The 25,069-nt window shown below is 47.7% G+C and overlaps 1 protein-coding gene across 3 annotated transcripts; it reads left to right on the plus strand.

Annotated features, from left to right (window-relative positions):
* On the plus strand, positions 1-23,519 carry KLHL30 (kelch like family member 30). Of its 3 annotated transcripts, none has more exons than XM_034782456.1 (9): positions 1-171; positions 2,007-2,843; positions 6,208-6,261; positions 9,629-9,788; positions 13,921-14,007; positions 14,796-14,951; positions 15,769-15,957; positions 18,038-18,183; positions 22,985-23,519. In XM_034782456.1, the coding sequence occupies exons 2-9, from the start codon at positions 2,070-2,072 to the stop codon at positions 23,234-23,236; spliced, it is 1,818 nt and encodes a 605-aa protein (XP_034638347.1). In that variant the 5' UTR covers positions 1-171; positions 2,007-2,069; the 3' UTR covers positions 23,237-23,519. The 3 variants fall into 3 exon arrangements, with proteins under 3 accessions (XP_034638347.1, XP_034638346.1, XP_034638348.1); XM_034782455.1 differs by having other exon boundaries at positions 2,010-2,843; XM_034782457.1 differs by lacking the exon at positions 6,208-6,261 and having other exon boundaries at positions 2-171; positions 2,010-2,843.
* The last annotated feature ends 1,550 nt before the right edge of the window (positions 23,520-25,069 follow it).

Here is a 25,069-nt window from a genome sequence, read left to right on the forward strand (position 1 = left end):
CCCCCTAGTCTCCAGCCAAGCTGTCCTTAAACTGTGCCCCTCCTGAGTGCTGAGCTCCCACGGCTGGGAATCTGGCTGCACCGGGCTCTCCCCGGGCCGCCCAAGCACCACTGATCAAACAGGCCAGTCAATCGATCGGCTGGACAGAGGCATTTCGGAGGCAGCTGAGAGGTAAGCTGGGGCTGCCAGCACTGGCCTGTGGCAGTGTGAGAAGGTGCTGGATGGAGGGCACAGCATGCAGTGAGGGCACTCTGCTGGCTGGCGCCTAGGCTCACAGTGCTGCACATAGAGAAAAGCCCCAGTTAATAACAGCTCCTTTATTTTGTGCGTGCCAGCCCTCTTCAGTGCTTGTACTACAGGGAGCCTTCCAGAGTGGGCCCCCAAACTGCTGTTGTCGCCATGCAGCACCAGGGGAGTCACCCTTCAGCCCTCCCCACCAACCCTTCTCTCCAGAGTATGTCAGGAATGGTGTGCCAGCTTCAGAGCCCCCCAGGCCATCTGTCCCCACTGTACCCTGGTAAATCCGGGTAGCCTGCAGCCAGCGCATGTTCCCTCACTGTTGCCATGTGCTCTCTGCAGGGAAATGTCTCTGGAGGAGCATGCAAACGCTTAGTGGGATTTGGAGCTATAACAAGGCTAGAGGGAGAAAGGAGGAAAACAGGTGATTCTGGGAGGAGGAGATCATATTAGGCCAGATCCTCAGATGGGGAAAATTGGGGTAGCATCATTGTAGTCAATGGCCAGTGGCAAGGGGACTGGACTGGGTGTCAGGAAAATCTTCTTGGCTTTGCTACAGACTGATTGTGGGACCCTGGACTAATCATTGCACCTCTTTGTGCCCCTGTTTTCTCTGTCTGGTTAGACTGGCAGCTCTTCAGGGTAGGACTGTCTCGTCCTATGTGTTTGTATCATTGTCATGCCCATTGGTTGTTTTATTAGTGCAGCACATGGGAGCGCCAGTCATGGGCCAGGCGTCCAGCATGCCAGACACTGCATGATCACAGAACAAACCATCCCTGTGGTGTAAGGATATATCTACACCTAAAACTTAGCTGACCCCGCTCCAGCTCAGGGCTGTGATGAATTCCACACCTAGTGAGACAGAGGTAGGGTGACTTCACCCCTGTTGTAGATGCAGCTAGGTTGATGGAATAATTATTATTCTATCCAGCACATGGGGAGCTGCCACACAGCTCTCCCCCTCAGCCCCTCTCTCCAGAGTACGTTGGAAGGATTCTTCCCTTGACCTAACTACTGCCTCTCGGAGAGGTGGACTAACGCCATCACTGGAAAACCCTCTTCTGTTAATGTAGAAAGCATCTACACCCTGGCGCTACAGCATCAGACCTGCGGTGCCATCGCTGTGCTGCTGTAGTTTAGATATACCCTTAATATAAGATGAGTGACAGTGGCTGGATACAGAAAGACAAATGGCGGGGGGAAGAGAATACAAGGAAACAATGAGTCTATCAGTCATCAGGCTAGGCGGTGGTCTCAGAACACCAGCAGGCTAAACACTGTCAGGGTTCTTGTAAGCTTCATGTCAAAGGAGAGGTTTAAGGCGGGTTTTGGAGGAGGACAATGGGTTAGTTTTGCGGATGTTTACTGGGAGCAGCAGCCTGGGGGAAAAGCCACATAGGCCACTGAAAATATCATTCAATCAGATTCTCTCCTTTTTCTAAGAGGAGCCAGAAATTGGTTTCCCAACAGGGGACAGTCAGTGAAGAGAGGGGCTGCAGGGGAGAGGCACTTAGTCCAGCAAGGGGAAGTGCTCTGGGATACACCTATGAGCCTGGAACCTCTGGAGACATGTGCTTCATGGGGGGCGGGGAGGGGTGGGAGATGAGTGCATTGACCCACAAGTCACAGAAGCACACATCATCAACCCTGCTTGTGCCTTTAAGTTGTTTGGGAGACTCAGCCTTTAAGAGGAGAGTGTTGCTACTGTCCTTCCCTTCCAGGGCAACCAGCTAATCATTCATTCCCCTCTTTCATTGCTTGCTAAGCAGGGTGGAGTTTCCATGTTAGAGCCCTAAGAGCAGGAGTGGGCTTTACCAGAGGATAGCACCATGGTGAGGAACGTTGATGACTTCGATTTCTCCCTCCCATCCCATCCCCAGGCCATCCTGGAAGGCCTGTGGAGCCTGCGCTCCAATCCGAAGCTCTCCGACGTCACGCTGCTTGTGGGTGGGCATGAGTTCCCCTGCCACCGCAGCATCCTGGCCCTCTGCAGCCACTACTTCAATGCCATGTTCACTGGCGACTTTATTGAGAGCATCTCAGCCCACGTGGAGATCAAAGAGGTGGATCCTGCTGTCATGGAGACTCTGATCGACTTTGCTTACACAGGAAAGATCACCATCAACCAGGGGAATGTGGAGGCTCTAATCCGCACCTCCAACCAGCTCCACTTCCCCACCATCCAGAAAGTCTGCAGCCGCTACCTGAGACAGCAGATGGATGCAACCAACTGCCTGGGCATCTGTGAGTTTGGGGAGAACCATGGCTGCCCGGAGGTGTCCTCAAAGGCCTGGGCTTTCCTGCAGGAGAACTTTGAGGCTGTATCACACCAGGAGGAGTTTCTCCAGCTATCCAAGGAGAGGCTAGTAGTCTACTTGTCCGATGACCTGCTGCAGGTACAGGAAGAACAGAGCCTAGCTGAGGCTGTGCTTAGGTGGGTGAGGTACGAAGAAGCATCTAGAGCCAAGCACCTGCCAGAGCTCCTAGACCTGGTGCACCTGGTTTCACTACCAGACCAGTACCTGCAGAACCTACTCTCATTGGAGCCACTGATCCAGGATTCAGAAGCTTGCAAAGCCGTCATCTCCAGCTACCGAAGCACGGTCAGTGCTGTAAGGTATCAGAATGGCCCTGTCTAGATGGAGCTTCTGTCCTGGAGGGAGGTTGCCAGTGGGAAATGATCTGCACCAGTGTCCAATCAGATTCCTAGGTGTGAGAGTCCAGGTCAGACTACTTTTCCATTTCAATGGTGAATGTGGTTCAGAAGGTGCTATAGAAATGCTGAGGGAGATGCCCTAAAGGCCAGCAGAGGGAAGTGGGGCTTTCCCCAGAGTCAGCTAGGCACAGGAATCCAGTGCAAGCCCAGAGCCACCCCAAATCGTCTCTGTAGTCAAGCCTCTTCCAGCTCAGTGCAGAAATCCACTGTAGGCTCTGCAGGAGCTTTACCTCAATCCATTCCCTCTCAGTGAGCACAGCCACTCCTAGCTTCTCTGCCTGGGAGAGGTCTACCAGTTATAGTCGCACCACTATAGCCCACTTTGTGGACACTCCTAGTCTGGTAGATGAGTGGCCTTTTTTGGTTTAGTTTAACCTCCTGCCCAAGTTTAATGGAATAAAGGCTCCTCTTGTCCTGGAATGAAAGTGTCTGCCCAGGGATGGTGGGGTAGGAGGAGGGTTGTACTGGGATAGCTATATCAGTTTACATTTACCCCTTAGTTTATACCAGAAACATTTTCCTGTCTAGCCAAAGCCTTTAAGGAACTATATCTAAAATGTGTAATTGGTGAACAGACAAATTGAGGTGACAAGTCAGGTCAAATAACCAACCCAAACCTCCTCCCAAAGTTTGAGCTCACCCCTCCAGCTCTTGGAAGGCTGTGATAGTTTAATTGATTCTTCATTTTCACATGCATCGGCACCGCATTTTGGTAGAGCCTAGAGGCATAAACACCACAGGAAAGGCTTATAAGGTGGGTATTTCCAACCCAACTGAAACCAGGCCAGGCCAAAATGCTTGCACAGATACTGTGTGTTCACAAGTTTCCCAGACCACGGAATTAGTTGAGGTAACTTTGAACAAGCACAGAAATTCTTGGGTGCTAATCTGAACCAAACCAATGAGTGTGAGTTCTTGGAGAGAGGGGGAAAGTTATTCTTCCACCACTAATTTCCATAACTGATTCATTCTTGCTTTATTCCAAACAAATGAACAGAGCAACCTTTACTTATTGCTTTGCTTTCTGAAATGCACCTAACTCACCACATCTCAGAATGCAGCCACAAACAGAAAGAGCTATGCTGATTTACACATAAGAACGGCCCTACTGGGTCAGACCAAAGGTCCATCTAGCCCAGTATCCTGTCTTCCGACAGTGGCCAGTGCCAGGTGGCCCAGAGGGAACGAACAGAACAGGTAATCCTCAAGTGATCCATCCCCTGTCACTCATTCCCAGCTTCTGGCAAACAGAGGCTAGGGACACCATTCCTGCCCATCCTAGCTAATAGCCATTGATGGACCTATCCTCCATGAATTTATCTAGTTCTTTTTTGAACCCTGTTATGGTCTTGACCTTCACAACATCCTCTAGCAAGGAGTTCCACAGGTTGACTGTGCCTTGTGAGAAGAAATACTTCCTTTTATTTGTTTTAAACCTGCTGCCTATTAATTTTTATTAATTAACCCCTAGTTTTTGTGATATGAGCAGGAGTAAATAACACTTCCTTATGCACTTTCTCCAGGCCAGTCATGATTTTATAGAGCTCTAGCATATCCCCTTTATTCATCTCTTTTCCGAGCTGAAAAGTCCCAGTCTTATTAATCTCTCCTCATACGGCAGCTGTTCCAAACCCCTAATCATTTTTGTTGCCTTTTTCTGAATCTTTTCCAATATATCTTTTTTGAGATGGGGTGACCACATCCGCACACAGTATTCAAGATGGGGGAGTACCATGGATTTATATAGAGGCAACATGATATTTCCCATCCTATTATCTATCCCTATCTTAATTATTCCTGCTGAGGAGTTGGCTCACAGTCTTTGGCTATTTTAGCAAAAGGTAAAACTAGAACCTTCCTCCAAAGCAAATATCAACCTGGATGGCCACAGGGAAATCTTGGATACTAGAGACAGACCTTGTCAGCAGACTCCAGCTCTATTGATGATGCAGGGGAGCAAATTCCAGCATTGAGGGCATTCAACTGAGTGTCCACCTAACCTGCAGTGGCATATACAGACAGGAGGAGAACTGTCTCCTAGGACCCAAGTTTAAGAGATCATGTTAGATCAAGGTCAACTGCTGCAATTGCACCTGACTCTAATACAAATATTAGCTGCAAATACTATAATTCACCTTGGACAGCCACCGCAAAACCTAGTTGGGTTCTTGTGCAGCCTAGGAACTAAGCAAAACACATCTATTGCTGAAAGCCAAGAATCTGGTACCTGGGCTTCATGTGAAGTGACTGATGCCATAGATTAGTACCTTGCAGCTCAGTCGCACCCTCAAAGGCTTTTCAGGCTTACTACAGCAGTAACTGGCTCCCTCAGTGGGGAAGAGTTCAAGGTGGATAAAAATGACTAATTAAAAAAAAAAGCAGATTTTACTTAAATCTGATTTTTTGATAAACTGCTTTTTGAGGAAAAAAAACTTATCTAAAGATGAGATATATTATAGCTCAAAAATATCTTTATCATGGAATAGGGATTATAAATTCTAATTCTATAGTATGAGACAATATATTCATATAATGTTTGAGAAAAGTTTTGTAAATGAGTTCCAATAGTTCATGGATTAGGGACCCCAGCCATATGCGGTTCCAGGGGCTTCTGTATAGATTATTTAGGTTAATCTTTCTATCTACACACTGGGACTCAGTGCTCAGTCTAGAAGATACCATCAGAGATGCTTAGTTTTGCTGTTCTCAAACTGTGGATTTGTGTCTCTAGAGATAATATGCTTGTTAACACAAAAATGGCTTAAAATAAATATCTAGAGGTGAGAAATAAGAGATCTCAACCCTATTGTCCCTCTGCAAATTTGTGTACACAGAGTCAATCCCTTACCTCTCTCTAAAAGTGCAAAGTTTCAAAAAGTTCAATGAATAGAAGATTGTTTGGGCGGAATAGATCTGGACAAGGAGACAAAGTCTCGAGATAAACGTGAGAAGGTAGGGACAGGCAGTAGAAACAAAAGTGAAACTGTTTGAGCAGCATATTCCAGAAGTCTTGAGGTCTTTCTGAGTGTAGCCTTCATTGATTTGAGATCTACTATACCATTCTCTCACTAGAAGGGAAAACCTTTAATGGCAGCAGGTTGTAAAAGAGACCCAGTTTGGGAATATTTTAAATGAAGTTCCTCTACCTGTGGGTAAGACAGATATGTGTGCAAAATGCAAACAGTGCAACAAAGAAATGCAAGGCCTGGGTGCCCGAATGAAACAACATCATGAGAAGTGTTCCTTCTCAGGAGGAAGCTGCATTGAAGATGAAAGGAACATGTCTGAACATGCAGGATCTTCAGGTTGGTCAACTTTTTTATTTCATACTTCTTGCTTAAGGACTGCCTGCTTTCTTTCTGGACTATTCTTGAATTCTCATGTTTGAGCAAAAAAATATATAGTTGTTACTCTATGGTACTATTATTTTAGAGGCAGTTGTGATAAAAAAAAACAAATAGCTGAAATAGGAAGATCTTCCTTTTACAGTTTCACCTTTAAAGTAGTACTGAGTGTCAGTGAATGCAGTGAGTAATACTAAATGAGCAGTATGGTAATAATAATTAAATAACTGCATTGACTTACAGGATTCTGAAGACTATCCATCTTCAAGATCACCATCATTTTCTATAGTTTCAGAGTGAAACACTATCGTTGGCAGATAAGTCACATCATGTATGTCACATCATACGACAGTATATACTGTCATGCTACAGGCGATATACTGTAGTAAAAAGAAAAAAAAAATCTCCATCATCCAGAAACAACCATAAAGAAATTTGTGATAAGAACCAGCAGATTACAAAAAGAGGTAATTGATGAAAAACTTGCCCAGTTTGTTTATGCAAAAAACTCTCCTTTCCATATGACTGAGAACCTACACTTCATTAACATGGTTCAGTCATTAAGACCAGGATACAGTCCACCCAACAGAGCAGATGTCAGAGGCAAATTGCTGGATAAAGTGTATGAAAGAAATTGAGCAGTGTGCAAAAGGTCTAGAGGATGAAATTGTTAACTTGAGTCTTGATGGGTGGAGCAATGTCCACAATGATCCTGTTGTATGTGCTTATGTGACAATAGAAGACGGGAATGTCTTCCTTACAGAAACAATTGATACATCAGGAAATGTGCACACAGCAGAATACTTACAAGAAGTAGCAGTAAAAGCTGTCACAAACTGAAATTTTTTTTTTCAAATGTCTAATATGCAGCTTGGTCACAGACAATGCTGCAAATCATAGAATAGGGATCAGCAACCTTTGGCACACGGCTCGCCAGGGTAAGCACCCTGGCGGGACAGGCTGGTTTGTTTACCTGCCGCATCCGCAAGTTTGGCCCATTGCAGCTCCCACTGGCTGCAGTTCACCGTCCCAGGCCAATGGGGACTGCGGGAAGCGGCGCAGGCCAAGGGATGTGCTGGCCACCACTTCCCGCCACCCCCATTGGCCTAGAGCGGCGAACCACGGCCAGTAGGAGCCGTGATCGGCCGAACCTGTGGACGCGGCAGGTAAACAAACCAGACCGGCCCGCCAGGGTGCCTACCCTGGCGAGCCGCGTGCCAAAAGTTGCCAATCCCTGTCATAGAATATCAGCTTGGAAGGGACCTCAGGAGGTATCCAAGAGGAGAAGAAATTATTTAGAAGAGAGTGAAGCGAGTCCCAAGCTAATAACATAAGGTTGCAGTGCTCATTTGATGCACCTCCTAGCCAAAGACTGCAGTGTTCCAGAAATAAAGGCTAATGTTGTTGAAATGGCAAAATACTTCCGTAACAACCACTTTGCAGCAGCTGCTCTGAAAAAAGTGGGAGGAACCAAGCTAACTCTCCCACAAGACTTGCAATGGAACTCAGTAGTGGACTGTTTTGAGAACTATATCAAGAACTGGCTTAATCTGATGACAGTTTGTGAATAAAATCATGAAAAAAAATAGATGGCACTGTCACCGCCAAAGTTCTCAACATTGGGCTTAAGAGAAATGTTGAAGACATGCTGAGTACCCTGAAGCCGATTTCTGTAGCCTTGAACAAAATGCAGAGAAATAGCTGTTTTATTGCTGATGCTGTTGACATTTGGAAGGAACTGAGTGAGATCTTTAAAAAGAGAAATATGCAATGACAGAGTTAAATTACAAGCATTAAAAAAAACACAAATGGGACAAGCACTATCTCCAGCTCATTTTCTTGCAAATATTCTCAATAGTCGGTACCAGGGTCAAACCTTAACTGCTGAAGAAGAGGAGCTGGCTATGACATGGACATCCAGCCATCATCCCTCCATAATGCCAATTGTAATAAACTTCAGAGCTAAGGGTGAACCAGTCAAGAAATATAGGTTTGCTGATGATGTTTTAAAGAATTTCACACCAGTGACTTTGATTCACTTGGATTCAGAGACTGTTGAAGTGATAATCTCACTTTTAACAGCAGTAGCTTCTTCTGAAAGAATATTTTCTTCCTTTGGACTAATTCACTCCAAATTGAGAAATCATTTGGGACCTGAAAAAGCAGGAAAGCTTGTTTTTCTTTTCCAGATTATGAACAAACAGGAAAATGAAGGTGAAGACGACTGAGTTAGCTCCAGAAGCCAATATTTAAGTTTCTCATGTTGAGCTGGCTGACAGTCGATTTACTTTGTTTTCTCAAAATATATTTCTTTTAACTATTTTAGTTAAAAACAATTGTAACAAAAACAAACTTGATTTTAAAAAACTTGAATGTTTAAATTCAAAAATTCATATGCTTGTGTTAAATTATATGTTTGCTGTTGAATACATAATGTTTTTGTTTTAGTTAAAACAAACAATTTAAATGTCTGTCTGGTGATGTTCTCCTAATGCAGCACCTCCCAATGACTTGTTAGCACTGACCCCCAACTTGGTAAGGCAACTCCCATCTTTTCATGTGCTGTGTATTTATACCTGCCTCTGTATTTTCCACTCCATGCATCTGATGAAGTGGGTTTTAGCCCACGAAAGCTTAAGCCCAAATAAATTTGTTAGTTTCTAAGGTGCCACAAGGACTCCTCGTTGTTTTTACAGTCTGCACTGTGAGCCCTGGAAGCAGCAGCAGCACGGTCAGTCCACACAGGGCTAAAGGAGAGAGACAGAGTGATTTTCTGCCCAGATAATGGCAAAGATAACAGCCTCAGTGATGAAGGAGCATGTCAGGCAGAGAGGAGGCAGCAGGGAATGCTGGCCCAAGTTCAGGCTGCAGTGGATGAGTCCCCTCAACTCCCTGCTCAGCAGGCTTTGCTCTCTTCTCCCTATGCCCCCATTCCATTTTCAATAACATAGCTGATTTTGGGTTGGCAGCATTCACATTTCCAAAACTCCCATTGCACCACGGCTAGATAAACTCATAGGCATGTGCCCTGGCACATGACATCAGAATCTCAGCTTGCATTTAACACAGAAGGTTTGTACCCTTCTGGTGGCCAAGGAAAGCTTGAGAATGTGCCCTTGAGTGTAAGTGACACAGCACCATCTGCCTGAGTCTGCAGACAGCCTCCTGCAGAGGTAGCAGCAGCCACTAGAGCCAGAGAGGAAGCCACCTGGCTCTCCACCCACCACCAGAGCAGACCTACTGCCATTCTAGAACTCCTGTCCAGGAAAATGAGGGGCAGGGGCCTAGCCGCTGAGTCTGGTGACATGTTTCTTTTATCTTCTATAAGGTGGAAAACAGGTCCTTTGTCCAGAAGAGCCTGCTCGCCCTTCCACAGAAGCTGGAGGAAGTGCTGGTGGTGGTCGCGGGTCGAGCTCTGGAAGAGAACGAGGCAGAAGATGTGGAGTTGCCAGTCTCCCGGAACTTCGCCTTTTACAATCCCAAGACCAGTAAGCAAGCAAAACCAAGCCTGTTCCTAGCTGAGGTTCAGGCCAGGCCCAGTGTAGGCGTGTGTGGCCCTTTCTCACAGTCAATCTCCGAGGGAGGCCACACCCCTTTGCTGTCATACCCCGTTAAGGACAGTCTAAGATAATGGGGAAGTTAGTCTTGGTGCTCAAGCCCTCCAGCGGGGTTGAGCAGTGAGTGGTTCTGCGGCCCACGCCCTCAGGCAGGGCAGGACATCAAACAATCTAAAGTCCAACCCTCAGACAGGGTATAGTCAGGTATAGTCTGGGAACCCAGGCCCTCAGATGGGGCAGGGTACCAAACACAGTCTTGGGTTCTACATCTCAGGCAAGGGTGAGTGCCCAACACAGTCTAGGGGGCTCCAGCAAGGGGTCAGGCACCCAGGTACAATTTGTCATCCTGGCTCTGGGGAGAGCTAGACAAGCACAGGCCTCTTGGCCTGAAGAGGGGGAGTACTGCCAGGGATAGAGGGATGCAGGCCCATCTGACTCCACTGCATCCCAGCCCAGGGCCCTAACAGTGGCAGAGCAGTCTGCCACTCGGTCACAGGGAAACCCACTGCTACACACTGACCATGTTTCAGATGTCCCTGCAGCCAGACTACAGTCAGCTATCCCTGGGCTCCTTCCTACCCTTCTCTCAAGGTGTACCTGTACATCCTCCATCTCCTCAGGGTATACTGCCAGTGGCAATCCCAGCAGCTCTTCAGCATTGGTTGGGTCTGGCAGCTCTGGTAGCTTGGGCAAGTCCTCAGGGTAACTGACATCCTCTGCAGGCTCCTGCCTCAGCAGTGGAGAAAACATGTCAATCTCCTTTGGCAGCTGCTACCCAACTGAGCTACAAGGCCCGGCCTTTTATACCTCCTGTTCCTATCCCACCCCTGTGCTTCTGGCATGGTGAGAGTGTCCTTCCTGGTTCCGCCCACCAGGAGGCGTCTGGCCCTCCCTCACTGCCAATCTCCGAGGGAGGCCATGCCTGTTTGCTACACCCAGGGTTACATCCACCTCAGACAGGACTTCAGTGGTGCAGCTTGCTGAATAACTGCAGTATTGGAGCAGAGTTTCTGTTCTCTACTGGAGGTCTTACACCAGAAGGTGTGAGGCAGTGACTTCATGCATGCTGGGGATTCCCCAGCTGCCCTGTTCGAACCACTCTCCATCCCCTGTGCGCTGCTGGATTACCGCTAAGAAGATGGAGCCCTGGATTTGGCCCTAAAAGTTTTGTGGGCAAAGCGTGTGATGCAATAGATATGCAGTCTTTCTCTCTTAAGCTTTTCCCCTTGGGAGAGAGAAATTTCTGCCAGTTACTAAGTGTTCTGGTCTCCTCTTAGCCTCTGTGTGTCACCTGTTCAAAGCCATTGAGTAGGATCGAGAAGATGAACTCACACAGCTAACCATGCCTTGGTGAAGTTTGGGGGCGGGGTTTGAGGGTCTGCTGATGGTGTGTGGTCACTTAGAGAGGACAAAGGACCAGAAATCAGGAGACCTGCCTTCTCTTCCCAGCTCTGGCACTGGTTCAGCCACATCACTTAGGCCCTATAGTTTTAAACAGAGTGGCCTAAATTCAGAGGCTACCATTGAAAATATTGACGCCTCTTCAGTTTCCTGTCTGTTAGGTGGGGATGTTGCCAATCCCCCTTTGAAATGCCAGCTAGTATTGTTTGTATAAAATATATGTGGGAGGACTGAGAACCAGCAGCTGAACTAGCACTCTGCTCACTGGAAGGCCAATTAGTTTCCCAGAGAAGGGCCAGATTGAGAAAAGCTGGGACTAATTGCTAGGGAGCTAAGGAGCTAGTTAACCCATTAACTGGAAAAGCAGAAAGGCCACAAGAAGGAAGTGCAAAGTGGGAATGAGAGACAGAAAGAGAGAGTGGGAGAGGTTAGCATGACCAGAATGAAGAGATATCTCTGCGTGGAGAGATCTCTGTCCTCTTCTCTCTGGCAAAGGGGGATGATATTGGTATGTCCCTGTAAATAGAGTTGCTGCCCAGGCCTGTAAAGGGTGGTGGTTGAGATTAAAATAAGTAAACTACATGTCAGTGTTTTCAAACTGGAGGTGTGAGAGCCATTTGTGTGAGAAGACAGGAGTCACAATACACAGGTCTCAGTCAGACCCTATGCACAAGAAGGAATGGAGTCTCTCAGTCATTGTCTCCCCATAGACCAAAAAATAGATGCTTCCTCCCACCATCCCTCCCGGGATGCTGGATCCTGGTTCCACTGAAGCCAGCAGCCAAACTCTCACTGACTTCAGTGGAGCCAGATTTGACCCATTTATTCGGACTATTGCCCATTCTTATCCACAGGGCCACTAATGGGGGCCTTAACTGGCCCTGGGAGGGTGTGTGATGAGAATGCCCCACAGCTCACACAGCTCTAGTGTCCAATTGGTTCTAAAATGCAGATTAAAAACAAACAAAAAAAGATGCCTGGGTGCTGTGAGTCTGGTCACAGTTTCCGAGTCCATAACCGGCCGTGAGCTCCTCAATTTCTCAAAGGCCTCGGCTCCTGAGAGTGGTCCTGGAACCATGCTGCAGAACACTGTGCTGTGGCTCACAAACAAAGCGGCCGTGCCAGGGGCTAGATTACCAGCGAATCCTTTACATCAGAGATTTAGACACACACAGTAACTAGCCAAGTTCATCCTAGAATGAAGCCGTTACCAGGGTGATGTAATGCTCTGAGTCATTGGCTTTTGTCATTCACTGAACAGCTGCTTTCCCCACAGGCTGATGCTCCCGCAATCACACAGCCTAATGCTAGCTCTATTCTCCAGGTGACAAGCCCATGAGTCAGATTTTCTGCAGCTTGGGTGTGGAGACAGGGCATAATCCTGGCAGACTGATGCAATTGCAGGAGACTTTGACAACATTATGTACACAAGGACCAGCGCTAATTAACACACACAATTCCCCTGTAGCCAAATGAACGTAGCCAGGTCTCAGCCTCCCAGTGCTATTTTCTAAGGGCCTGAGCAAATGTCCATTGACGTCAATGAAAAGATTCCCACTGACTTCAGTGAGCTGTAGGTCAGGCCATGAGACAGCAGAGCAGTTTTAACGCAGGTATGATCTAGTGTCGTACAGAAGAGATACGCTCCAGTACCCGTGCAATAGTCAGTGGGTAGCTGTTGTAGTCCTGCATGCTATGAGAAGTGGACGCAATCTCACACTTCCAGGCACAAACTGATTTCCACAGGCATGGGGTAGGTTTCCCCTCCTGCCATGTACAGCATGGCACAGACAGGTATGGTGGAAGCTCAAGGCATTGGTGACTGCCAGAGGCTGACACACGGATTCCAGAACATTTTCACAGTAACAGGGCTGGATCGTCAGCAGGTGTAAATTATTGTAATGCCACTGAAGGCAATTGGCCAGATCCCCAGTTGATTTAAATTGGTGTAGCTCCATGAGGTCAGTGGAACTGTGTTGATTTATACCAGCTGAGATCGGGCCCACAGAATCAGGAGATTTCCATTTTAATGGCAGGTTTATTTTCGATTCTTTAAGACCTGTGAGTGGAGCCATTTGAGTACCAAAAGGGGAAAGGGTTCCATCAGAATTACACTTGTAAGCATTCCTCACCCATCCCCTACAGATACTGTGTTACAGTAGAGATGGCTGGAGAATATTGGGGTGTTGTCTAAGGGAGCCTGCATAACACTGTTCAGCATAGAATAAGAGCTGTTCTTAGGCTTCCCGCGTTCCTTTCCAAGAGTACATCCAGAGTGAAATGAATGGCAGTTGTGCAGTTCAATATATTGCAAAAACTTGGTGGAGTTTGGCCAGCTTTTGTTACTGGCAGTGGCGAACTGTAAAGACTCTTTTTCAATATTCCTTCCATTGGAAGCAGTACATGAGGATCTGGTTCCACTGAATTTCCTAAAGACCCACTGTGCCGAATAACTAGGGGAGTGATGGAGGGGGTAGGGAAATCTGGGGAAGGGACCGTTTTAACAGTTCTGATCCTACCTCTTATTTACAGCAGAGGAGGCATGTTGTCTTGCATTTCAGTCACATGTTGGGAAAATAGGCGCATTGGGAAGTATGTAGTGGCTTATGCCTTTGGATCTGGTCTAAGCCTTTAGGTTCTTTATGGCTTTTCTGTGTTTCAGAAAGATGGATGGCTCTTCCTGACTTTCCAGACTACAATAAATGGGGCTTTTCTCTGGTGGCACTAAATAATTATGTTTATGTCACAGGTATGTAACTTGGGGCTCTTATCCAACCCCTCTGCTAAACCTAAGCTGGAACCTAACCTTTGGAATTCCTTGTGTTTCCCTTCACGTGGCTGGTCTGGTTGATCCACAGGGTATTTTTTCAAACAGAGAAAATAAATGACAAATTCATTTAATAAATGTTACTTTTTCCATGGCATCCAGAGGACATTTTGCCAATAAGCAGCAACTCTGAGGAAGTTCTGTGGTATCACATAGCTCCTGGGCAGTAGTTCAGCAATTTCCAGGTTGTATAAGTTCAGAGCTCTTAGGCTGATTTAATTAAATTAATGAATGGAAGAATGGCCCATGACACCACAGTGCCATGAATTAATTATGCCCCAGGCTGTACTTCATGCTTGGATGGTGTGGTTTTTGGAGACCCCCTTCTCTATCTACCTGCTGAAGTTCATCTCGCTAGGCCTGGCAGTAGCTGGGCTTTTCAGTAGAGCGCTCTCTTCTGTGGATTTTACTCCTTCTCACAGTTTGCCTGAGTTTAAATTTGGTGACCTTTTGTTTGCTTGGGCGTTAGATTAGCTTGTTTTTATTTTCTGGGGGTTGCTTCTATTGAGCTGCAGCCAGCAGCCTGTGGTGCTGTGTTCTTGTAAAGTTGTCTTCAAAGCTGTTCAGGTGGTCACTGTTTGATTTAATGCCTGTGAAGGGGCCTACACGTCAAGGCAAAAGATGCAGCGTAAGACCACTACCTGGGGCAGGGCTGACTCTGCCCTACAACATTTTCTCTCTGTGTATGTGATAGATTATTCTCTTTCTAGGTGGCTCCAGGGGGACGCAGAATGACACCTGGTCCACAACCCAGTCCTGGTGCTTCCGTCTCAAGGAGGGTGCATGGAAACCCATTGCACCAATGCTGAAACCCCGAACAAACCATGCCAGTGCTGTCCTCAATGGAGAGATCTATGCCATTGGGGGTAGGCACCATCCGTCTCTCTGGCCACCTCCCCTCTCTCTTGTCTGTCAGTCTCTGATAAGGCCACAATACAAAGCATTTCACAATAATCGAGTCCAGAACAATGGATTTAAACAGCAGGTGAAGAAGTTTATTAAGATGCCAATTGAAATATTTGTGTTTGCTGCTCAGTTAAAGCAGAGACGGCAGAAAATAGGAGAATGTAACCTACTATAAACTTACATAAGCATCTGCTAATATGACTACATCCTAGCAACATTCAACCACATACAGCTGTGCAGGCATTTAATACCTGCAGAGACCACATGCACTATCATCCATCCTATGTCGGCAGTCAGCACATACATGCACAGTAAGCTGGCTCACTCCTGGATCAGCTTCTGCCTTCATTCTGCAAATGATGCCAGTCTCAGTTACCCATTTAAACCCTATTCAAACAGGTGCCTTTGCACTTCCTCCCCTGTCATCCCTTCTGTATGGAGACACCCATAGGGCCAGCTCATTGTCCTTCAGATCCCCTGCTGAGATGCCTGCAGACCACTTGACTGTGGTTATGCAGCTGGCATGCTGTGCCCCCTGCTCAGCATGCTGATCGCTCTGGTCAAATTGTTTCCTTGTGCTCTCTGTTTGTTGTATCCATCTATTGTCTCCTGTCTTGTACTGAGATTGGAAGTGCTTTGGGTCAGGGCCTGTCTCTTTGTCATGTGTTTGTACAGCATGTGGCATAATGGGGCTCTGGACTCCCGATGCTACTGCAATGCAAATAATACTCGCTGTGCTGTGCTAACCTCTCGCCTGTCTCCTCTCTTGGTGTGTAGGGACCACAGTGGACACAGTGGAGGTGGAGAGCTATGACCCTTACAATAATAGCTGGTGCTCCATCAGCCCTGCCCTGAAGTATGTTAGCAACTTCACTGCAACTGGATGTCTGGGCAAGCTCTATCTCATTGGCTCTTGTGCTGTCAAGTACAACGCACTAACCCTGCAGTGTTACAACCCCGTCATAGGTAAGGAGAAGGAACAGCAACAGGAATTTTGGACGCAAAGGCCCGAGCCTCGGAAAGGTCCCTCCTAACAATGCTGTGCCAGTCCTGGTGCATGTTCATCGTGTTCACGTACAACATGTGTGTTGCCCTGCATGAAATCAGGATGCAAGGATAGAACTAGAGCATATGTGAGTCAGTGATGCATAAGTTATGTTTGTTCATCTTGAATCGGGGCCAGGGAACGTGGTGGCACTTCTGTGCCCATTGTATAGCAGGAAGGAGGGATTCCTGCTGAGAGACGCTGTAGATTCTGCACTCATTCTGTGTCAAGGCCTAAATTCTTTGGCTTGGGGTGACTCGGCATAGCTCCATTGCCCTCTATGGAACGATACTGATTTCCACCAGCTGAGGGTTGGTGCCTTGTTCCCTTAGGTACGGTGAAACTCCAAACAATTGCTGCCCGTTTCATGTAGCCATTTCCAGTTATTTAAAACACAGGAGACATTGAACTGTTTCTGGTTATTTACTTACATGGAGTTTCATAAGACCCAGTATGAGAACATTAGTGAGAGTGAACCAAATTTAAATGGGGCAAAAGTGCTACCTACACAGTGTCCAAGATATTTCTGATTTACAGTATTGTGGATGAGCAAACTGAGTAAGCTTCAGCTATCATCTCTCCCCCAAAGTGAACTCCAGACTCGCGTTCTCTTCTAGTTCAGGAATTGTTCACTGTGAGCCAGATTGTGAACTTCTTATTCACCCTAGTGAGCATTAACTTACGCAAGCTAGCTCCATTGAAGGCAAGTGGAGGCAGTGTGGCCTAGTGGACAGAGTACTGGACTGGGACTCAGGAGAGCTGGCTTCTATTCCTGGTGCTGCAGTTGGCCTGTGGGTGACTTTGAGCAAGTCCCATCGCCTCTCTGTGCCTCAGTTTCTCCATTTGTAAAATGGAGATCATGATACTGACTCCTTTGTAAAGTGCTGTGAGAGCAACTAATTAAAAGCATGACATAAGAACTGGGTATTATTATTATAATACTGCTCATATGAGTAACTGTTCCCCAGTGGGAGTAAGGGTCTCACATTCTGGCCCTGTGCCTCCACTGTCATCTGGACATTCTTTCCCACATCTGATGTGGTTCTTCATCAGAAGGCCAGGTGTGCTGGCTCCTTTGTGATCCTCTTTCCAGCGCTGCCACTACGTGTGTCTCAGAGGGACACATGTGCACATGACATCAGCATGATACGGCAGTGGCACATGACAATGTGATGATCTGTGAGCCTGGAAAGTTATTTTGGAGCTATTAGTGGCTCACATGTTTGAGAAGCCCTTTACTAGCACCCATCCTCTTGCTCAGTAGGTCTTAGATACATTGCCCTGAAGTCATACAAAGTGACTGAGCATTAGAATACCTTGAGTAAAGGAGTCACATGACAAGCATATGTTAGCTGGTACCCAGAATCACTCTTTGCTCTGTCCCTACATGATAACCAAAATGGTTAAAGCGAGATTGGTGCTGTCTAGTTCCCGTGAAAGAAGAGATGTGTCTTCACTCCATTAACTGATTTAAATACCATAGCCCAGTTTAACCTCATGTTGACTCACCAGAAGCTTTAACCTTTGAAACTAGCACAAAGATAGATAAATGGAGACAACTCCAAAATATGCTCCCTCTTTTGCCTCTTCACATCTACACCAGTGTCCAGCTGGTCTCAGGACCACAGTTTGCTCCCTACAAGTGAATTACATGCGAGGCTAATGTTAATCACATCAGACAATGCATGGCGAAAACCTCACATGACTGGCTTGTATATTGATACAAGGCCCAAATGGTAAGAGGTCAGTTATAGGGCCTAATTCTGAGAGTATTTACACCCATATAATGCCATGAATGTAAATGGATTGACTCCTGATTTACACCAGTGTAAATGATATGAGAATCAGCCCAGTAAGCTACTGTGGTGGGCCAGCCTGCTCTCTCCCCTCCTTGTGACTCTGTCACCCTAGGGGTAACTCTCATTAACACCCTGTGATAACTTCATTACTAGTCCAGGCTCCTAAGCACTGTCACTAACTGATGATGGCTGTTTCTGGCAGATGTGTGGAGTGTAATCGCATCCCCGTTCATCCCGAAGTACCTCTCTGCCCCGCGCTGCGCCTCCCTGCATGGAGCAATTTACCTCATTGGGGACAACACAAAGAAGGTGTATGTGTATGATCCGAATGCTAACATCTGGCAGAAGGTAGGTGGAGTGGGTCACTGGGGTGCACCATGCTGGACATGGATTCCCCAGTGCCATGTTGAAGGGAGCGCTCTATTTGATATGTATGTGGATTTCATAATGCCTAACCCAGCGTATTGGGACACCCCTTCTCTATAACCCTGTCCTGGTAGAAAGCAATAGTTATTCAATCCTAGGCTTCTCCACATTAACCCACTAATATGGCCTTGGGTCAGACCACTTCTTCTGCGGCTCGTGGGCAATTTGGCCTGGAGGCCAAATACTCTGTATTCCTTTTGAGTAGTGTCTGCCAGAACCATCTATTGAACTGACTAAGGTTGGAGCAAGGGACCAGTGAGCTGAGACCCCCAAACTCATTTCCCCACAGCTCAAAGTAAAGTTCCAGCCATTGCTGCTTCTACCAGGGATTGTTTCTACCAGGGATTGAGTAGTTTAGTTTAGTTTGCAAAAGAGAAGAATGAGGGGGGATTTGATAGCTGCTTTCAATTACCTGAAAGGGGCTTCCAAAGAGGACAGATCTAGACTGTTCTCAGTGATACCAGATGACAGAACAAGGAGTAATGGTCTCAAGTTGCAGTGGGGGAGGTTTAGGTTGGATATTAGGAAAAACTTTTTCACTAGGAGGGTGGTGAAGCCCTGGAATGGGTTACCTAGGGAGGTGGTGGAATCTTCTTCCTTAGAGGTTTTTAAGGTCAGGCTTGACAAAGCCCTGGCTGGGATGATTTAGTTGGGGATTGGTCCTGCTTTGAGCAGGGGGTTGGACTAGATGACCTCCCGAGGTCCCTTCCAACCATGAAATTCTATGATTCTATGATTCTACCTCCCGAGCCCCTGGGAATGGGACCCTCAAACAGAGGCTTATCCTCTTCTCTGAGTGATTCTCCAGTCAAAGGGAAGCTGGGAGCTGGTGGCTTTGATCTAACCCCCTAAATGCCTATCCCAGAGCCCCAGGAAGTTCTGTCTTGGAGTGAAGGGACCCCAGGAAGCAGCATGACATAGCCCACTTCCCTGGGCCCCATTGGCCTTCGAGGAGCTGTGTGTAATGTTGTTGCAGGGCTGGGTTACACAAGATCATTCTGAAATCCTGCTGCAGCTGTTCACATGGCGTCAGTGCTCAGCTGACCAAGCTGCCAGTACTCCAGACAGGTGCGGAGAGAGCCCTGCCAGTCTCTCCCTCCCTCCGCTCCCTTTTTTTTCTGCTTATGAATAACATTCAGTGCCCCATTGGTCACCCATTGGTTCCAGTTCTGGGACTGGTTCTGTTAACTCTTTCAGCATAGCATGCACAGGTCTCCTTCCTTCTCTGCCTATAGAGCAGAGTGTTCCTCAGGTCTAGGGTCACCCAGCACAACTCTAGTAGCATCATCTCTGACCTTTTTCTCAACCTTTTTCTTTCTCAGGCCCCCCAAACATGCTCATTGGCCCAGCTGTGCCACAACCACTTTTTTTTTTTTTTTTTTGGCTTATAAAAGCCAGGATCCGCATTAGGAGGTAGTAAGCAGAGCAATTACTCAGGGCCCCATGCCACAGGGAGCATTGTGAAACTAAATTGCTCAGGCTTCAACTTTAGCCCCGGGTGGTGGGCTTGGGGTTATATTCCTGCGCAGCAGAGCTCTGGCTTTCTGCCCTGGGTCCTAGCGAGTATAATTCCAGCTATGCATGGCGGACCCCCTGATCCCTCTCACAGCCCCCAAGGGGGCCCCAGACACCTGGTTGAGAACCACTGGTCTAGGAGAAGCTGGAGGTATCTTGATCAAGTGTCCTTGTGCAAAGTGGGACAAGCAGGCAGACAGGATGGGCTGGTAACTTGGCTGATTTCAGTTTCACTTTGTCTATTCCATTCATGTCATCCCACCCACCTGTCCTGGAGTCAGGATTCAGTGTAAGCACTGCAACTCCTGGTTATTGCTCTGGTCAGGACTACCTTTCCCTCCCCCTCTTCGCCACAGCTTGGTCTCGCCACCTGTCATAGCCTGTAAGCTCCCAGTAACTGTCATTGCTTTCCAGGTGTGTACAGCACCTAGCACAGCGGGGCCCTGAGCCCTGTCTCAGTTTAGACACTACTGTAATAAAAGTGATACTGATAGACTCAAAAAGAAGGGATAGGGCCTGTGACACTAACTGGGTCTTATGCCACTTTTGTCCTGTATGTATCTTGAGGCGGAGTTATGGAAGTGAAGCTCCTGTAATTCCCAGCCACCATGGCTAAGTGAGCTGCACTGAAACCTACTTAGCCATGTTGATATGGGGGTCTAAACTAGCTGTTACCACTCAAGAAAGAGATCTTCGAGTCATTATGGATAGTTCTCTGAAAACATCCACTCAATGTGCAGTGGCTGTCAAAAAAAGCAAACAGAACGCAGGGAATAATTAAGAAAGGGATAGATAATAGGACAGAAAATATCATGTTGCCTCTATATAAATCCATGGTACTCCCACATCTTGAATACTGTGTGCAGATGTGGTCACCCCATCTCAAAAAAGATATATTGGAATTGGAAAAGGTTCAGAAAAGGGCAACAAAAATGATTAGGGGTATGGAACGGCTTCCGTATGAGGAGAGATTAATAAGACTGGGACTTTTCATCTTGGAAAAGAGACAGCTAAGGGGAGATATGCTTGAGGTCTATAAAATCATGACTGGTGTAGAGAAAGTAGATAAGGAAGTGTTGTTTACTACTTCTCATAACACAAGATCTAGGGGTCACCCAATGAAATTAATAAGCAGCAGGTTTAAAACAAATAAAAAGAAGTATTTCTTCACACAACACACAGTCAACCTGTGGAACTCTTTGCCAGAGGATGTTATGAAGACCAAGACCATAACAGGGCTCAAAAAAGAACTAGATAAATTCATTGAGGATAGGTCCATCAATAGCTATTAGCCAGGATGGGCAGGAATGATGTCCCTAGCCTCTGTTTGCCAGAAGCTGGGAAGGAGTGACAGGGGATGGATCACTTGAAGATTACCTGTTCCTGTTCGTTCCCTCTGGGGCACCTGGCACTGGCCACTGTTGGAAGACAGGATACTGGACTAGATGGACCTTTGGTCTGACCTACTAGGGCCAATCTTATGTTCTTATGATATGTAAGTCATAATTAGGCTTCAGAGTTAACACCTCATTGACATGTAAATCCCAGTGTGATAGGCACCATAGAAATACCACTGACAGATTAAATGAGTTAAGATGTTTCTGGGGCAGCTGAGAGCTCTTTTAATAATAATATTGCTTGGCTCTCACCAGCAGTTTTCATCAGTAACACACAAATTATCATTATCTCCATTGTTTACAGCTGGGGACTCAGACACAGAGAAGTGAAGTGACTTGCCCAAATTCCCCAATAGGCCAGTGGCAGAAATGGGACTAGAAGCCAGGTTTCCTGAATCCTAGTGCAGTGCGCAGGCCATTAGGCTGATTTTGTTATAAGCTACCTGTATTTATTGGGTGGGATTTACAAAGTTTTCTTTACAGCTATCTGAGCTACAAACTTAGGCAAAAAGTTTCACATCTTGGCACCTAAGTCCACAGTTAAGTATCTGCATGAAAGCAGCCTGGTTTTTCAGAGGTGCTCACCACCTGCAGCCCTCCCTGTGGATTTAGGTGGCTCATTTGGAAAATGATTTATTTATTTATTTTAATGAAGACTTTAAATTCTTCAGTAACTGCTGGACCCCATGGCATGGAACGTTGTTCCAGCCCCAATTCAGCACTAGATGTGCTGTGCTCTTCCTGATTGATGCACACAAGTCACGGCACTGTCAGCAGAGCCCCTCCTACAATTCCCATTCAGCTCAGTAACATGGACGTCTCATCACATCTTAACAAAGCAGCTTGGTTTTCTAGGAGCTGGGCTGAGATCCCGGAACCTCATTCCACTTATGAGGTCTTTGAGATTTGAGCCCAGAAATGATTCCTTATTGCATATGTGCCCTGTGCAATTCACTCAGGGTCTTCCTTGGGGGTTTTCTCTAGCCCCCAAAAAAGCTCACCTGGGTTTAGTGGAACTTTCAGCCCAGGAAAGCTGGCCTGGCAAGGTTATGTGTTAGGTAACCCACCCACTCTGCAGTGAGGACACAGGATAAATCCCTCCAGTGCTGACAGTCCTCCAATGCCTTCCCACAATTCCCCCTGCGTGCTCAGAAGGGCTCAGCTCACTGCAGTGCAAAGAACCATGGGATGTGCCCCTAGAAGTCCTAGTGAGTGTAGAGCCAATAAGGGCACAGCAACTGGGGTGTGGCTTTGATTGGCCTCTTACAATTGGTATGCGTACTTCCACCTTTTCATGTTCTCTGTATGTATAAATATCTTCTGTCTGTGTGTTCCACTCTATGCATCTGAAGAAGTGAGCTGTAGCCCACGAAAGCTTATGCTGAAATAAATCTGTTAGTCTCTAAGGTGCCACAAGTACTCCTGTTCTTTTTGCGGATACAGACTAACACGGCTGCTACTTTGAAACCCAGACTAGGCTAATCTGGGTGTTAGTCACCCGAGTTAACTCTGCACTGAAGACATATCTGTTCTTCCACCCCCTTTCCTCTTGTAAGAAATGGAGATGGAAAGATGTTTACTTGAAGGATGTTACTCAGACCCTCCATGTTTCGGTATGCAGTACAGAGTTCCAGCCAGGGTGTGGCACCTGGTAAGGAACCAGAGACAAAGATGGAACTCAAGCTGTGTGGAACCCTGTTTGTCTGTTTGTATATAATGAGTGCCTTCTGTGTAAGGCAGCCTGGATTCCATATATCATGATGTGGTGTGAGTGGGCTATAGCCCTATATCATGACTGATATCTCCTACAGGTGCAGCTGCTTCACACTCTGCATGAAAACGGAGGCATGGTGCCACTGGGAGGCAAACTCTTTGTGACAGGTGGACGCTGGAAGGGCCTGGATGGTGACTACCGGGTGGAGATGGAAGTTTATGATTGTGCCAAAGATATATGGACAAGGGAGGGAGCCCTGCCCTGCCTCTGGCTCTACCACAGCTCTTCCTCCATCTTCATGGATACGTCAAAGTGGACAGAGCCCTTCCTGGGAAACCATGTCCAGTAGGAGAGGCGGGGACCCTTACCCAGGGCTTGAATGGTCCTGCCCAGGATTTGGAAGGGCAAAGTGATGGTTTATTTGTTTGAATTATCACCATTTTTGCATGTATTTTTGCCTTCACGTTTCATATGGACCTTGGATTAGAGCAGTGGTCACCAACCAGTAGATTGCGATTGACTGGTCGATCCTGGAGCCTCTGACAGTTGATCGTGATCTCTGGCCGGTAAAAGTCCGGCAGTGCAGCAGGGCTAAGGCAGGCTCCCTGCCTGCCCGGACCGCGGCCCCGTGCCGCTCCCGGAAGCGGCCAGCACGCCGCTGAGGCCCCTGGTGGGAGGGGGCAGGGGTCTCCGTGCGCTGCTCCTGCCTACAAGCACCACCCCGCAGCTCCCATTGGCTGGGAACAGGGAACTGCAGCCAATGGGAGCTGCGGGGACAGTGCCTGCAGAGAGGGGCAGCACACAAAGCCATGTGCCCGCCACAGGGGCATGTCGGCTGCGTCCAGGAGTGGTGTGGGGCCGGGGAAGGCAAGGAGGCTGCCTTAGCCCCGCTGCGCTGCCCTCCCGGAGCCAGTACCCTGTACCCCCTCCTGCACCCCAACATTCGGCCCCAGCCCAGAGCCCACTTCTGCACCCAAACTCCCTCCCAGAGCCTACATCCCGCACCCCCTCCTGCACCCCAACACTCAGCCCCAGCCTGGAGCCCCCTCCTGCACCCAAACTCCCTCCCACAGCCCGCATCCCACACCCGCTCCTGCACTCCAATCCCCTGCCCCAGGCTCAGGCCGGAGCCCTCTCCCACACTCTAGACCCCTCGGCCCCAGCCCAGAGCCTGCACCCCCTTGTGCACCCCAACTCCCTGCCCCAGCCCAGTGAAAGTTAGTGAGGGTGGGGGAGAGCAAGCGACGGAGGGAGGGGGGATGTGGAGTGAGCAGGGCGGGGCCTCGGGGAATTGGTGGGGTAGATCCTGAGTTGCACTTAAATTCAAAAATTATCTTGTGTGTAAAAATGTTGTAGACCACTGGATTAGATGTACTAAGCCAGGGATCAGCAATCTTTGGCACGCAGCTCGCCCGGGTAAGCACCCTGACAGGCTGGGCTGGTTTGTTTACCTGCCACATCCGCAGGTTCGGCCTATTGCAGCTCCCACTGGCCACGGTTCATTGCTCCAGGCCAATGGGGGCGGCGGGCAGTGGCGGCCAGCACATCCCTCAGCCCGCGCCACTTCCCGCAGCCCCCATTGGCCTGGGACGGCGAACTGCAGCCAGTGGGAGTCGCAATCGGCCGAATCTGCGGACGCAGCAGGCAAACAAATGGGCCCGGCCCACCAGGGTGCTTACCCTGGCGAGCCACGTGCCAAAGGTTGCCGATCCCTGTACTAAGCCCTTCTGCTGTACAGTGACACCTGCTGGGAGCAGTCAGCATTACATACTGAAATCCCTAGGCCTAGCTCATGAAATGGGCTTGAAATACAACTCTTCCGTGGCAGTGGTGGGTCTCGTTTCGTAATTTGTCTTTTGCCTGTTGCTTTCAAAGGCCCTGTGCTAAGTCCTTTGAGGCTCCTGCAGGCTCCGCTTGTTTATATGCTGAGAGTAGGAAAAAAGGTAACCTAAACTGACTTGAGCCAAACTCTGCTACCAGGAGAATCCAAATCTGAAACTGGATTTCTGTAGCAACACAGAGAGGATGCTGAGTGCAACCCTGGTGAAGCCTGTCCTGTATGTGCACCTTGAGGGTTATTGGAAGTGATAGCCAGAATGTTCTATACAATGTGTGAGACTCATCAGCCACACTATCAGAGGCTCGTTCACCTGCACATCTACTAATGTGATATATGCCATCA

This window comes from Trachemys scripta, chromosome 9 (genome assembly GCF_013100865.1).
Source record: "Trachemys scripta elegans isolate TJP31775 chromosome 9, CAS_Tse_1.0, whole genome shotgun sequence".
Lineage (NCBI taxonomy): Eukaryota > Metazoa > Chordata > Testudines > Emydidae > Trachemys > Trachemys scripta.

Excerpts from the sequence above, each read along its gene's own strand:
- KLHL30 (XM_034782456.1), top strand. The coding sequence starts at position 2,070 with ATGGTGAGGAACGTTGATGACTTCGATTTCTCCCTCCCATCCCATCCC. Across the intron at positions 2,844-6,207 it reads TCTCCAGCTACCGAAGCACG|GAGGAAGCTGCATTGAAGAT; the intron begins GTCAGTGCTGTA and ends GTTCCTTCTCAG. Across the intron at positions 14,952-15,768 it reads AGAGATCTATGCCATTGGGG|GGACCACAGTGGACACAGTG; the intron begins GTAGGCACCATC and ends CTTGGTGTGTAG.